Source organism: Tyto alba, unplaced genomic scaffold (assembly GCF_018691265.1).
Source record: "Tyto alba isolate M040663 unplaced genomic scaffold, T.alba_DEE_v4.0 Super-Scaffold_8, whole genome shotgun sequence".
NCBI lineage: Eukaryota > Metazoa > Chordata > Aves > Strigiformes > Tytonidae > Tyto > Tyto alba.
This window is the reverse complement of record NW_024881329.1, coordinates 24104689-24119118: the sequence shown is the minus strand read 5'-3', so window position 1 is coordinate 24119118 and position 14430 is coordinate 24104689. Positions and strand designations below refer to the sequence as shown.

Here is a 14430-nt window from a genome sequence, read left to right as displayed (position 1 = left end):
CGGAGAGGGAAGGGGGGGGGGGAACTTTCAGGGCATATGCGCGAGTCGGGCCAAGCGCAACCAAAACAAAGCCGTTGGGTCACGCGGCGACGCTATTTTCCCTATTCCTTCCCCAGGGCGTAGCCGTACTGTGGGGGGCTCAGGGGCGGGCGGATAGGCATGGGGGAGAGTGCTCCCGTGACGCCACGTTCCGCTGGCGTCAGTGCGGTCCCGCTCCCGTGCGGCTGAGAGCCCCGCGGGGACGCACCCCCGGTTTGTGTGTGTGTCCCCCCCCCCCCCGCTCCCTATGGAACCGCCCTCGCCCATGGGGACCGGCAGTGCTCCCCCCCCCCGGCCCGCAAGGGGGCGCCCGCCGCCATCGGCCGCTCGGCGCTCGCTCTCCCCTGCCTGGCGGGGCCGAGGCGGGCCGGGCAGGCCGCGGAGCGGATCGCCGATGGCGGCGGCGCGATGAGCCTGGCGGAGGGTCGCGCCCCGCGGCGCACGGCCGGGAACCGGCTCTCGGGGCTGCTGGAGGCCGAGGAGGAGGATGAGTTCTACCAGACCACCTACGGCGGCTTCACCGAGGTCTCGGGGGCACCTGAAGCGGCCTGGACCAGGCTGGGGGGGGGGTCTCGGTGGCCCTAAGGGCGAGCGGGGTCCTGGTGCTGTGAGGGGATGGGGGCGGGGGAGGGTGTCTGGGGGTCTCCAGGGGGGTCCGTGGGGAGCCCCGGGGGGGGGTGTTTGGGGGTCCCCAGGGGGGTCCGTGGGGAGCCCCGGGGGGGGTGTTTGGGGGTCCCCAGGGGGGTCCGTGGGGAGCCCCGGGGGGGGTGTTTGGGGGTCCCCAGGGGGGTCCGTGGGGAGCCCCGGGGAGCCCCAGGGGGTGGGGGAGCTCCAGGGTGGGTGTTTGGGGGTTCTCAGAGGGGGTCCATGGGGAATCCCAGGGAAGTGGGGGGGCTCTGTGGGGGGTGTTTAGGGGTTTCAAGGGGGTGGGGTGCCCCGGGGAGATGGGGATCACTGGGGAAGGTGCAGTGGGGGCTGGGGGTGTCCGGCCCTTGGAGGAGTCACCCCCTCCCGGCCCTGGTGATGAGGGTCCTGGGGGGTGTGGGAGGGTCCCGAGGGGCTGACCCAGCCCCTCTGTCCCCGCAGGAATCGGGCGATGATGAGTACCGGGGCGACCAGTCGGACAGCGACGATGAGGTGGACTCAGACTTCGACATCGACGAGGGCGAGGAGCCCGCCAGCGACCAGGACGAGAGCGAGCCCAAGCGCCGCCGCCGCGTCGTCACCAAGGCTTACCGGGTGCGGGCGGGGGGGCTCCGGGGGCAGGGAACGGGCTCCCTGTCAGGAAACGCCGAGGTTTAAACGAGGCCGAAGCTGGGGGGAGTTTGTCCCCCTCCTCACCTCCTCTGCCCCGTCCCGTAGGAGCCCCTCAAGAGCCTTCGCCCCAAGAAGACGGACGTCCCCGGCGGCAGCTCCCAGAAGCCGCGAGAGGTGAAATCCGTCCCCTTGGAGCTCCAGGATGACGTGGGAGACAGTGAGTGCACGTGGGCTGGGACGGGACGGGACGGGACGGGACGGGCTGAGCTGGCAGCAGGGTCCCCGCCGGCGGAGCTGAGCCCCGTCCGCCCCGCTGCAGGCAGGAAGCACATGCGGCAGTCGACGACGGAGCACACGCGCCAAACCTTCCTGCGCATTCAGGAGCGGCAGGTCCAGTCCAAGCGTAAGAAGGGCGGCCCCAACTACGACCGGCCGCTGACGCAGGAGGAGCTGCTGGAGGAGGCCAAGATCACGGAGGAGATCAACCTCCGCTCCCTGGGTGAGCCGGGTGCCGCGCCGAGGGGCGCCGGGACCCCCAAAACGGCGCGGGGACGGGGGGTGAGGGGGACAGTGAGGTGCTGAGCCTCCCCCCTCGCTTTGTCCCCGCGTTCCCAGAGAACTACGAGCGCCTGGAAGCCGACAAGAAGAAGCAGGTCCAGAAGAAGCGGAAGTGCGTGGGGCCCGTTATCCGGTACTGGTCTGTCACCATGCCCCTGGTCCCGGAGCCGGGCAAGGAGGAGAACGTGGACGTGGAGGGGTAGGTTGGGGTCACCTCGACGTGGCCCCGGTGGGTTTTTCCCTCACGCCCAACCCTGATCCCTCCCCAGGCTCTGCTCCCACACAGTGAGGGAAAAGCGGGTTTTGGGCAGCACCCTGGAGCCCCCCCCAGCTCCCCCTCTACTCCTGGGGGGTCAGCTTGAGATTTGGGGGCTCTGCCCACCCTGGGAACGCTGCCGGGGGTCTCCTGGGCACTGACTGTGGCTCTTCCAGGTTGGACCAAGACCCGCAGCAGGCGGAAGCAGCTCCGGCCCCGGCTCCGGCTTCCGCCGGGAAATGCTCCCGCACCTTCATCTCCTTCAGCGACGATGAAACCTTCGAGCGTTTCTTCCCCAAAGTGAAACCGCCGCGGCTGCCGGTACGCGAGATCTGCCCCGTCACTCACAAACCGGCCGTTTACCGCGACCCCATCACCGACATCCCCTACTCCAACATCCGCGCCTTCAAAATCATCCGCGAGGCCTACAAGAAATACATCACAGCCCACGGGCTGCCCAGCGCCGCCGCCTCGGCCGCCCTGGGGGCCGCCGCTCCCCCCGGCCCCGACCCCAACGTCCGTCCCACCCGCCAGAAGATCATCATCAAGCAGAGCGTCCCCACCACCTGAGCACGGGGGGGGGCATTATTTATCTCCTTCCCACCTCTTTTTTTTTTTTTGTACAAAAAAATAAATAAATCCGAGTAACCTGCCTACAGCAAGGGTGCGGATTCTTAGTTCCACTCAACGCGCGGCGACAGCAGGAGACCCTACAGTAAACACAGGCTGCGTCCAACCCTTTTTTTTCCAAGAGACCCTGCAATAAACAAGCAGTTTGGCCACAGCGCTGCTGCTCCAAGTGAGGGTGGCCCCACGCAGACACCTGAATAGGATTCGGGGGGCTGCAGGGTGGGTGAGAGCCAAGTCACCCAGACGCTTTTGGGGAGAAGGGGCATAAAATGTCCCTCAGGGGGCCGGGGGGTCCAGAGGGCCCCGGGCACAAGGTTCAGGCTCTGTCCCCAACCAGGGCAGCCCATGGGGGAAGGGGGAGTCCCGAGGGGCCCCCCCACGGCCCTGGGGTGGGGCCAGCGTGGGGCTGGGGCCAGCGTGGGGCTGGCAGCGCTCGATAACGCCCGGGGATATGTGATCTCGCCCCTCCCCGCCGCCGGCTCGCAGAATAAAACGCTGATCTCATGCCCTGCGCGGCCGGAGCCCTTGGCTCAGCACCGGGGCTCGCACCCAGGCAGGCTCCGCCGCCCCAGCCGCCGGCCAGGTAATGGGGGGTTCCCGGGGGGGGGGTCCCCAGGGGGGCAGGGGCTGCATCGTCACCAGGGACACCGGCCCCCGGGTCCCTGGGTGCTGTCAGGGATCCCCTCTCGGAGGGATTCCCCCCCAGTTCTTGCCCCTGGGTGGCCAGTCCCTCCCGGGGGCTCAGGGTGCGTGGGGACCCAGGGGTGGGGGGGGCAAATCCCAACCTGGTTGCTTGGGGGGGGGGACCCGACCCTGGTGTTGGGGGACTCGCGTCCTCAGCATTCACCCCCAGGGAGCTGGGGAGGTGTCAAGTGACAAAGGGGTGCTGGAGGTGGGGGGGCCAGGGCTGCTGAACTGGGATCTGCCCTCCAAACAGTGGTGGGGGGGGGACTGGGAGGGGGGACACACATGCTGGGTCCTGGCTCCGGAGAGCACCTTGGAGGTGTGACCCCCCGGCCCCCCCACCCTGGGGTGCCCTGTGGCCCCCCCAGCCCAGGGGGAACCCAACACCACCATGAAGGGGTCACCGTGATGGGGTGGGGGGGGTCCCCTTGCAGTACAGGGCATCCCCCCACCCTGGGGAGCCTCCTGCCAGCCGCTCAGCCCCCCCATCATCGTGTGTGTCCCCCCCCCCAGCCCCCCGCCATGACGTCCTACCGGCAGGAGCTGGAGAAGTACCGGGACATCGACGAGGACAAGATCCTGCGGGAGCTGTCGGCCGAGGAGCTGGAGCAGCTGGACGTGGAGCTGCTGGAGATGGACCCCGAGGTGGGTCCTGGGGTGGGTGGGGGGGGGCACGAGTGAAATGGGGTCCCCCGTGGGTGACATGGTGGGTCCCCCAGAACATGCTGCTGCCGGCGGGGCTGCGGCAGCGGGACCAGACGCGGAAGAGCCCGACGGGGCCGCTGGACCGCGAGGCCCTGCTGCAGCACCTGGAGAAGCAGGCGCTGGAGGCCGGCGAGCGCGATGACCTGGTGCCCTTCACCGGCGAGAAGAAAGGTGGGGGGACCCGGGGCGGGGGGGGGGACACACACACGGGGGACACTGCGGGGACCATGGCGGGGGGCAGGGGGGATGGGGCCCCACGGCGCTGGGTATATTTAGCTCGGCAGAACGGTCCTCGCCAGCGGCTCGGGTGTCCCGGGCGAGCTGGGTCCCCGCCAGCCCCGGGCACGGCCACCCCCCTGGCAATGTCACCCCCCCAAATGGCCACCCCCTGTAATGTCACCCCCCCAGTACGGCCACCGCCGGCACTGCCATCCCGCTGTGATGCCACCTCTAGCGCAGCCACCCCCGGCAGTGTGTGTGTGTGTGTGTCCCAGTATGGTCACACACCCCTCCCCGCACTGTCACCCCCCGCGGTGTCACCCCCCCCCCGGCCACTGTGAGCCCGGGGCAGGGTGCGACCCGTGTCCCCACGCCCAGGGAAGCCCTTCGTGCCCAAGAACCCGACGCGGGAGATCCCACGGGAGGAGCAGATCACGCTGGAGCCCGAGCTGGAGGAGGCGCTGGCCAACGCCACCGAGGCCGAGATGTGCGACATCGCCGGTGGGTCTCGCCCGGGGCAGCCGTGTCGCACCCCCACCCCGCACGGGGCAGCCGTGTCGCACCCCCACCTCGCACGGGGCAGCCGTGTCGCACCCCCACCTCGCACGGGGCAGCCATGTCGCACCCCCACCTCGCACGGGGCAGCCGTGTCGCACCCCCACCCCGCACGGGGCAGCCGTGTCGCACCCCCACCTCGCACGGGGCAGCCGTGTCGCACCCCCACCTCGCACGGGGCTGCTGCGTTGCACCACAGCTTTGCACAGGGCAGCCGTGTTGCACTGCAGCCTCGCACGGGGCAGCTCTGTTGCACCACAAACTTGCACAGGGCAGCTGTGTTGCACCACAGCCTCGCCCGGGACTGCTGTGTCGCACAACCACCTTGCACGAGGCTGCTGCATTGCACCACAGCCTCGCCCGGGGCAGCCGTGTCGCACCACAGCCTCGCACATGCCACATTGCAGCCTGGCACGGGGCAGCCGTGTCACACCACGGCTTTGCACAGAGCAGCCGTGTCGCACCACAGCCTTGCACAGGGCTGCCCCGTTGCACCACAGCTTCGCGTGGGGGTAGCGTGTCCCACAACAGCTTTGCACGGGGGCAGCACGTGGCGCCGCAGCATTGCCTGGGGCAGGGGGAAGCACATTGCACGGGGCCAGTGATACGCTGGGGTAGCTGGCGTTGCACGCTCGCCCCAGCCCCGTGTCACACCCGTGCTCCCCGCTGCCAGGCGTGTGCCGGGCCCCCCCCCCCCCGGCCCCCCCTGGGTCCCCGCCAGGTCCCAGCTAAAAGCAGCGCCGTGTCCCCGCGCTCGGCTTTCACCGCTGGCCCCTGGCCCACCCGCTCCCCCGGCCACCCCCCCCCCCCCCCCCAGGGCTGGGGGGGCTGCGACCACCCCCAGGGGGGCACAAAGGGACCAGGGGGGGTCCAGGGGCACTTGCTGACACACACACCCCCCCCCGGCCCTGCAGCCATCCTGGGCATGTACACGCTGATGAGCAACAAGCAGTACTACGACGCGATCTGCAGCGGGACCATCTCCAACACGGAGGGCATCAACAGTGAGTGCCTGGGGACACGGGGACAGGGGACACGGGGACGAGCTCCCCCAGGACAGGGGGACAGGGGACACGGGGACGAGCTCCCCCAGGACAGGGGACACGGGGACACGGGGACGAGCTCCCCCAGGACAGGGGGACAGGGGACACGGGGACGAGTTCCCCAGGACAGGGGACACGGGGACGAGTTCCCCCAGGACAGGGGACACGGGGACAAGCTCCCCCAGGACAGGGGGACACGGGGACGAGCTCCCCCAGGACAGGGGGACACGGGGACACTGGGACGAGCTCCCCCAGGACAGGGGACACGGGGACGCTGGGACGAGCTCCCCCAGGACAGGGGGACAGGGGACACGGGGACGAGTTCCCCAGGACAGGGGACACGGGGACGAGCTCCCCCAGGACAGGGGACACGGGGATGAGCTCCCCTGGGACAGGAGACAAGGGTTTCAGGGGGGATTTGGGGACCAGAACCCCTCTGGGATTCCCCATAGCGACCCCACCCACACGTGCAAACACGTGTGTTTCCCCCCCCTCCACGTGTCTGTGCCTGGTCACGTGCGTCCCCATGCACACGCGTGTGCCCCAGGCGTGGTAAAGCCCGACACGTACAAGCCGGTGCCGGATGAGCCCCCGAATCCCACCAACGTGGAGGAGACGCTGCGGCAGATCCAGGCCAACGACGGGGCTCTGGAGGACGTCAACCTCAACAACATCAAGGTGAGGGACCCGGTGGCAGTGTCCCCAGGGTGTCCCCAGGGTGCTAATCCCAGTCCTGGGGTCCCCATCCCCACGGGGCTGGTCCCTATCCCAGGGTGTCTCCAGGGCACCCCAAGGTGCTGGTCCCCGTGCTTTGGGGCATCACGCTGGGGCTGGTCCCTGTCCCAGAGTGTCCCCAGGGTGACGGGTCCCACGCTGGGGTGTCCCCATGGGGCTCGGTCACCCTGTCCCAGGGTGCTGCTCGCTGTCCCAGGGTGTCTCTGGGGGGCTGGTCTCTGTCTTGGGGTATCCCTGGGATTTTTGTCCCCGTCTTAGAGTGGCTCCAGGACACCAGTCCTCATCTGGGGGCACCTGTGTCCCTTTGGTGACATCCCCCATCCCCTCAGTGATATCACCTCCCTGGGGTGACATCCAGCACCCTCTTGGGGTTCTCTACACCCCCTCGCTGCCACTTACATCCCCCTTGGCGACACCCACATCCCCTCAGGGGTGTCCCCCTCTCCGTGGTGACACCCACCTCACGTCCCCGTGCCGCAGGACATTCCCATCCCCACGCTGAAGGCCATCTGCGAGGCCATGAAAACAAACACCCACGTCAAGAAGCTCAGCCTGGTAGCCACCCGCAGCAACGACCCCGTGGCCAGCGTGAGTCCCGGCCCCGTGTCCCCACACGTCCTCAGACAGGGAGGGGACACGGCCCCCGGCTCCCAGCTCCATCCTGGGCACCAGCAAGCCGAGGTGACGGTGGCTTTTCCACCATCACCTGGGGGATTGGTGGCCCAGGACATGACAGAGCGGGGGGTGCCAAGCCTGGGTGACACCCCAAGGTGACGCCCTGAGGTGACACGCAGGCTGTGGCCGAGATGCTGACGGAGAACAAGACCCTGCAGAGCCTCAACATCGAATCCAACTTCATCACCAGCGCTGGCATGATGAGCATCATCAAGGCCATGTACAACAACACCACCCTGAGCGAGCTCAAGGTGGACAACCAGGTAAGGGACAGGCACCCACGGGTGGCCCGGGGAGGGGACAGTGCTGTCCCCAACCTCCCGGTGTGCCTGGTTTCCGCCCCCCCTCTGGCCCCGCAGTGCCAGCGGCTGGGCGACACGGTGGAGATGGAGATGGCCACCATGCTGGAGCAGTGCCCGTCCGTCGTGCGCTTCGGCTACCACTTCACGCAGCAAGGCCCCCGCGCCCGCGCCGCCACCGCCATCACCAACAACAACAAGCTCCGTGAGTGTCCCCGGCGTCCCCTCCCGGGGCAGGAGTCGTGGGGAGGGGTCCCGGCCCTCACACCCCACCCCCCTCTTTCTTCTGCCCTCAGGTCGCAAGCAGAAGAAAACCTAACGCCCCCGCGGCACGGCACGACGACGGAGCTCCAGCTCCTGCTGCCCGGCGCCGCTGTAAATAAAAGAGACGGAGAGACGCGGCTTTGGGATCCGCTCAGAAGCATCCCGGGGCAGGATTGGCACGGGGGGGGGCCGGAATCGGGATCACGGGGATTGCCTGAGGGAGGGAGCACACCCCCCCCCCTGCCTGGCAGGGCTCGAGATCCCATGTTTGCACCCGGTCGTTAATCCACAGGGGCCTGGATCCCCTCAGGGAGCAGCGGCGCTGACGTGGTTATACCCCGGGCACTGGGTTACGGCACCAGGAGGGGTGGGGGGAGAAGGGTAACCCCCCCAACAGGCACCGAGCTGAGCACCCAGAGACTTGGTGGGGGGGGACACAGGGCCTATTTATAGGTCCCACCACCTATTTATAGGTTCCCTCCAGCTACTTACAGGCGCGAGCTGAGCAAGCGGGTAAATCCCGGTGCCCGGGGGAGTGGCATCGCCCCAAGCGGTGCTGCCAGGGAGCCCCCCCCAGGGGAAGGATCGGGCCCCGGGGGCCCAGAAACACCCTTTGGGTGGGTGGCGGGTGCTGTCCCAGGGATGTGGATGCTGGCTCAGGGCCCTGACCCGTTAACGACAGTCCCATCGATGTGGGAGCACCTGCAGGCACCCAAAGCCTGGTAGGAAAAGCAGTGGGGGGGTGGGGGGGTGGAACTGAGGCAGGGGGAGGGCGGCGTGGCCGGGCACCTTCCAAGGTGCTGAGACAGCTGCTGGGGCTGGGGAGGAGGGGGGGAACCCGGCACCGCCACCCCAAAAGGCCACGACCCGCAGGCAGCTGCCAGCGTGCAAGAAAACGAGTGTGACTTGGGCGAGGGATGGGAGGGGACGGGCTGAAACCCACATGGAGGTTGGTGGCGCTCACAGGGCTCTGGCGGGGGTGGGGGGGGACACCCCAAAAAGGCACCAGGTTGAGCATCTCGTGGTGGCAAAACGCTGGGACCCCCAATATCACCCCTCCCCGGGACCTGCCCCAACGGCTCAGACACCTCCGTCCTCTCCAGCTGCCTCTATTAACGGCGGGGCTCGGGGACAGCCGGGGGGAGCGTCCCCGTCCCCAGGGGGGAGCGGTGGGGCAGAGGGGGGCCTCAGGCCGGCAGCAGCACAGGCGGCTCATCCTCGTCAGAATCGAATTCGGCATTTTCATCCTTCACCCACTTGCCGGAGCGGTCCTGGATCCAGCCGGCGCTGGGGACGGACGGACGGACAGACGGGGGGGAGTGAGAGGCAGCTCGTTGTGGGGTTCCCCAAACCCCCAGGGGCGGGGCGGGGGGCGCCGAGACTCACCTCCGCAGCTGCAGGTATCGCTCCAGGGCCTGGCGCCTCTCGGGGCTGAGCGCTTCGGGCCGGCTCAGCGCCGACGATGAGTTTTTTCCTTTGCCACCTCGCTGCGTCCGGGCCGGAGCCGCCTTCGGTGCGTCTGGGAGGGCAGAGAGGGGCTGGTGGAACCCTCCGGAACGGGAGAGGCCCAGGCACCTGGCCCCGCCGGTGCTGGCGCAGCCCCGGGGCCGCCGGCCGGCTCTTACCCGCTCGCCCGCCGCGGTGCCCCGGCAGCAGGGCTGTGGGGCTGGCGTCCACGGCTCCTCCGTCCTCCCGCGACGGCTCCGGCAGCGTCGGGGCAGCGCTCAGCCCCGTTTGGGTGACGCCAGCTCGCGAGCCGCTTCCCTCCACCCTGCGACAAGAGAAGGGATCAGGGCCTCGTCCCACGAACACCCGACGGCGGCGAGGCCACTCCCGAAAGCCCAGAGCTTTCCCCCGTCCCCCCCAGCAGCGAAACCAAAGCTCTTACCCCGTCCTCCGGCAGCAGCTGCTGTAGGGAGCTGCTTTCAGCAGAGCGCTCCGGGCAATCCTCCGCGTCTGTGCCAGAAGAGGGGCCGGGGAGCCCTGGGGAGAGGGGACAGAGTTCAGGGGGGGCGGCCTGGCCGGGGGGGTGGGAAGGGGTTCCGCACCAACCTGCGTGCCTGCCTCCTCTGCCCGCACCTCCTCCTCGTGCTGCTGCTTCTGGACCACGTCCTGGAGCGAGCACTTCTTGCCGTAGAACCGCTGCAGGCCTGGGGGAGGGCGAAGAGGATGAGGATGGGGGGGCGGGGGGGGACACACATGGACACGGACACAGACGCTCGCTCGGCACAGCCCACCCACCCACCCACACACTTACTGCCCGTGTGCTTCTTGCCAGCCCTGTGGACCGTCAGCACGTCCAGCGTGTCGAAGACGGGGCGGTGGGCACACACTGTGCAGGCGTACCTGGGGGGGGGGGTGGAGAGGGGGGAAAGGTGCCGTCAGGACCCCCCAGGCAGCTGGAGCAGGGCGGGGGCTGCGCTCAGGGGTCTCGCTCACCTCCCGCTCCTCAGCAGCAGTGCCTCATCCTCGGGGATGTAGTTGGCCAACAGGTCTGCGACGCGTCTTTTCTGGGAGAGATCGAGGGGGCCGGCTGAGCGCTTGTGCCCCCCCCTCTGCTTGCTGCCCCAAATTAGGGGTGTCTGCCCCTAATTTGCCCCTCAGGGAACTAGCCCTTGCCCCCAACCCTCTTCAACCCCTTCGGCCGGGAAACCTCCTCCCCCAGGGGGGACCCCTCTCTGAGGGAGCGGGGGGGGGGGGTAACGGCGGTGCCAAGGCTGGGGAGGGGGCGGTTGGGGGCAGGTTGAGGCAGGGGAAAGGGGAAATTTGAGGGAGCGGTTTGGGCCAAGAGGAGTATTTGGGGTGCTGGGAAGGGAACCCGGGGGGGGTGGGAGGGGTCAAGAGACAGCAGGAGTGAGGGGGAATGGGGGGGCAGGGGAGGGTTTGCGGGCGGGAGGGGTATTCACAGGCAGGGAGGGTGGGCCGGAACCGGTGAGGGGGGGGCAAGGGGCCGGCCCGGGGTGGTGGTGGGAGGCCGGGGCCAGGGTCGGTGATTTGGGGGGGGGGGGGGGGGGGGGGGGTCGAGGCCCACCTGCAGCACCCCCAGCTGAGCGGGGTCGTCCCCCTCCCGCTTGAAGGACATGGCGGCCGGCCCGCAGTTACCATGGGAACCGCCCCGCCTTCGGGCCGTGACCAACTTCCGGGCGCTTGTTTCCCGGTGGGCTGCGCGCGGGAGCGACGACCAATTAGAGAGCGCGGGAGGGCTCGCCGCGCCCGCCCGGGAGGCCCCGCGGCATGCTGGGAGTTGTAGTTCTACCGCGCCGCCCCCCCCCGCGGGGGATTTAGGGGGGCAGATACCCCTCCCAGGGGCAGACACCACTCCCCCCTCACAGGGGAAGGGACCGGAGAGGACCCCGGTGTGGGGGTGGCGGCATGACTTTCCGCGGGGACGGGCGGAGTGTCCGGGGCTCCCGGACTACAAGTCCCAGAAGCCTCTGCGGGGGCCGGGCCGGGGAGTCAGCGGCCTCACCGGGGCCGGGGGTCGCCCCCGTCAGCGGCGGCCGCGGCGCCGGGGCCCTGGGTCGGTTCCCCCCGCCCGGGCTGGGGCCGTTCGCATGAGTCCCCGCTCCTCCCGCGCCGGCGGGGCCCAGGGCTGAGTGGGGCCGTCCCGCCATGGCGGCGGGGAGCGGGGGAGCGGGGGCCTCCCCCCGGGAGCACCGCCTGGAGCCCGGGGACACGCTGCCGGGGCTGGCGCTGCGCTACGGGGTGACGGTGAGTGGCCGAGGGGAGCGGGGGGGGGGGGGGGCGCGGGGCACGGCCGGGGGGGCCCTGGGGAAGGATCGCCGGGGTAGGGCGGCCCCGGGGCCCCCCGGCAGCCCCCCGGGGCCGCCCCGGTGCCCTGCTGTCCCTGTCCCCTTCCCTCGCCCACCCTGGCCTTGTGGCTGTCCTCCCCCCATCGCTGTCCCCCGCCTTGTCCCCATCCCATCCTTATATCTGTCCTCATCCCCTCACTGTCCTTGTCCCTGTCCCCACCACATCCCCGTCCCCATTTTTATCCCCACCCCAATCTGTTCCCATCTCATCCTTATCTCCATCCCCAACCCCTTGCTGTCCTTGTCCCTGTCCCCACCCTTATCCTGTCCCCATTTTTGTCCCCACCCCATCCTGTCCCCACCCCATCCTTATCCCATCCTTATCCCGTCCCCATTTGTGTCCCCACCCCTCCCCGTCCCCATTTTTGTCCCCAACCCCATCCTGTCCCCATCCCATCTTTATCTCCATCCCCATCCCCTCGCTGTCCTTATCCCTGTCCCCATTTTTGTCCCCACCCTTATCCCATCCCCATTTTTATGCCCACCCCGTCCCCGTCCCTGTCCCCGGCAGATGGAGCAGATCAAGCGCGCCAACCGCCTCTACACCTCGGACACCATCTTCCTCAAGCCCACCCTCCTCATCCCTGTGCCGGCGCAGCCGGGGGGACCCTGCCCCGAGGACAAGGACGAGGACAAGGACGTCCCCTCGGGGGACACCCCGTCTGCCCCGTCCCACCACGACCTCTCGGCCACCGATTTCCTCCGGCGGCTCGACGCCGAGATCGGGCGTTCCAAGGCGGCGGCGGCGGCGCAACGGCTCCGTGCTGGCGGCACAGGGTGAGCGCGCCCGTCCCGCCTCCCCGTTTGGGGCAAAACCGGGGTCTTTCGGGCAGGTGGGTTTGGCCGCAGGGCGGGTGACAAGGCCACCCCTCAGTGCCACCCCGCTGCGTCCCCTGCAGCATGGCCGAGGCCGAAGGCAGCCGGTGCCCCGATGCCGGGGTCCCGCCGGCCCCCCGCGGCCCCCGCCTCGGCCCCCGGCCCCTCACCAGGACCCCGCGGGCGGCCGCCCTCCGCGACGCCGAGGACGAGATCTTCACGCTCTGACGCCGGGGATGGGACGCCGTGACACCCACCCCGTGGGGACGGGGACCCTGGGGCACCCCCGGCGCCCAGCCTCCCCTGCCAGGGGATGCCGGAGGGGACACAGGGATTTTGGGGGTGACACAGTGTCCCTTCCCTGTCTCCTTCGAGGGACCTTTCCCGCTGGAGGGACACGCAGAGCCAGCCCTCTCGCAGGGCGACTGGGAGGGACTGGGAGGAGATTTACCAGCTGGTTTTCCTCTGTTGTATTTATTTGTACGTCTTTGCTCTTGCGGGGGGTGGGACCCCCCCATGCCAGTGCCTGGACCCCCCCCAGGGACAGGGACGGTCACCCCCCCACCCCGAGAGCCTGTAAATAAAATGGAGCACTGTCACCTGGCTCTGCCTGTTTGCCACCCCCTGGAGACACCGTCACACCCCCCTGGGGACACCGTCACCCCCTGGGGATGCTGTCACCCCTTAGGGACACACTCGGGGGTCACCCAGGGGACTGGGTGCCACACCACGTGGTGCCACCAGGTGTCACCCTGAGCCTGCACCCTTGGGACCCCCCCCAGAGCCTCAGAGGGCTCCCCAGGGCCCCCCAGGATGTCCCCAGGGTCCCCTGTGCCCCCCCCGGGGGTGCTGGTGACACAGACCGGAGCCCGAGTGGCAGCTGGATTGGGGGGTGAGCCCAGTAGCTCCCAGTGCCCACTGGGTGCAAACGGCCATATGCTGGTGTGGGAGAGGCGGCAGGGTGACACCCGCAGTGGTGACAGCCAGCCTTGTCGCACACACGCGTGCAAGGGACCCCTTCCCCCCCCCCCCCCCGCGCGGGTATTTGCGCATCGGGCGTGTGTACACGCGTGTGCACCGACACGGGTGGGAGAAGGGGGGGGGGGGGGGGGCGGTGGTGTGAGTGCTCGCGCGCCAGTGTGCGCAGAGCCCCGCCCCGGCGCGCGAGCACCCACGCGGCACTCACCCCGCCGGGCGCAGGGCTGTGCCCGCTCCCACGCGTGTGCGCACACGCGTGTGAAAGCCTCCCTTCCCCCCTCCCTAGCAGCTAATGAGGATTATCTCATTAACGGGGATTAACGCCTAGCCGTCGCGTGGCCCCGGCGGCGGGGGGGGATGGGGTGGGTGTGTGTCCCGGGTGGGGTCCCACGGGGGTCCCCGGTCCCGCCCTCGGCTCCGGCCGCCGGCCGGTCCCGGCCCGTTCCGGGGCGGAGCCGCTCGGGGCCGTTCGGGACCGTTCGGGTCCTTTCGGGTCCGTTCGGGTCCGTTCGGGGAGTGGAGCCGGTACCGAACGCCGAGGGGTCGGGTCGGGGGGGGGGGCTGTTGCGAGGGGTGCTGTGGGGTGTGGGTGGGGTGCTGTGGGGTGTGCGTGGGGTGCTGTGGGGTGTGGGTGGGGTGCTGTGGGGTGTGCGTGGGGTGTCGGGGCGGGAAAAAGGGAGCGTGTTGTGGGGGGGCCGGTGGGGTGTTGGGGCGGGGTGTTCCGGGGGGTTACTTGGGGTGCAGCTGGGGGGGGTGTCGGTGGAGGGGGGGGGGGTGCTGTTGGGGTGTTTGGGGGGGTGCAGGTGGGCGCTGTGGAGCCGAGCGCTGTGCGGGTGTTGTGCCGGGGGGGGGGGGGTGAGTGGGTGTGTGGGGGGGTACTGGGGTGCGCCCAGCCGTGCCCCGCT

At 69.6% G+C, this 14430-nt stretch overlaps 4 protein-coding genes across 4 annotated transcripts; 3 read left to right on the top strand and 1 right to left on the bottom strand.

The window, feature by feature from the left end:
- The first annotated feature begins 367 nt into the window (after positions 1-367).
- VPS72 (vacuolar protein sorting 72 homolog) lies at positions 368-2768 on the top strand. The gene is made up of 6 exons (XM_042785595.1): positions 368-564; positions 1126-1278; positions 1402-1513; positions 1616-1795; positions 1912-2053; positions 2287-2768. The coding sequence occupies exons 1-6, from the start codon at positions 448-450 to the stop codon at positions 2678-2680; spliced, it is 1098 nt and encodes a 365-aa protein (XP_042641529.1). The 5' UTR covers positions 368-447; the 3' UTR covers positions 2681-2768.
- A 428-nt stretch (positions 2769-3196) lies between these two features.
- Positions 3197-8057, top strand: TMOD4 (tropomodulin 4). Its single transcript, XM_042785596.1, has 10 exons — positions 3197-3323; positions 3938-4069; positions 4144-4300; positions 4727-4849; positions 5818-5907; positions 6494-6624; positions 7162-7269; positions 7476-7619; positions 7716-7860; positions 7952-8057. The coding sequence occupies exons 2-10, from the start codon at positions 3947-3949 to the stop codon at positions 7972-7974; spliced, it is 1044 nt and encodes a 347-aa protein (XP_042641530.1). The 5' UTR covers positions 3197-3323; positions 3938-3946; the 3' UTR covers positions 7975-8057.
- A 955-nt stretch (positions 8058-9012) lies between these two features.
- On the bottom strand, positions 9013-11060 carry LOC122152618 (sodium channel modifier 1-like). The gene is made up of 8 exons (XM_042785599.1): positions 10951-11060; positions 10359-10429; positions 10177-10265; positions 9972-10069; positions 9808-9902; positions 9545-9690; positions 9306-9438; positions 9013-9206 (listed from the first exon to the last, which is right to left on the bottom strand). The coding sequence occupies exons 1-8, from the start codon at positions 10999-11001 to the stop codon at positions 9107-9109; spliced, it is 783 nt and encodes a 260-aa protein (XP_042641533.1). The 5' UTR covers positions 11002-11060; the 3' UTR covers positions 9013-9106.
- A 305-nt stretch (positions 11061-11365) lies between these two features.
- Positions 11366-13146, top strand: LYSMD1 (LysM domain containing 1). Its single transcript, XM_042785604.1, has 3 exons — positions 11366-11630; positions 12243-12508; positions 12631-13146. The coding sequence occupies exons 1-3, from the start codon at positions 11532-11534 to the stop codon at positions 12773-12775; spliced, it is 510 nt and encodes a 169-aa protein (XP_042641538.1). The 5' UTR covers positions 11366-11531; the 3' UTR covers positions 12776-13146.
- The last annotated feature ends 1284 nt before the right edge of the window (positions 13147-14430 follow it).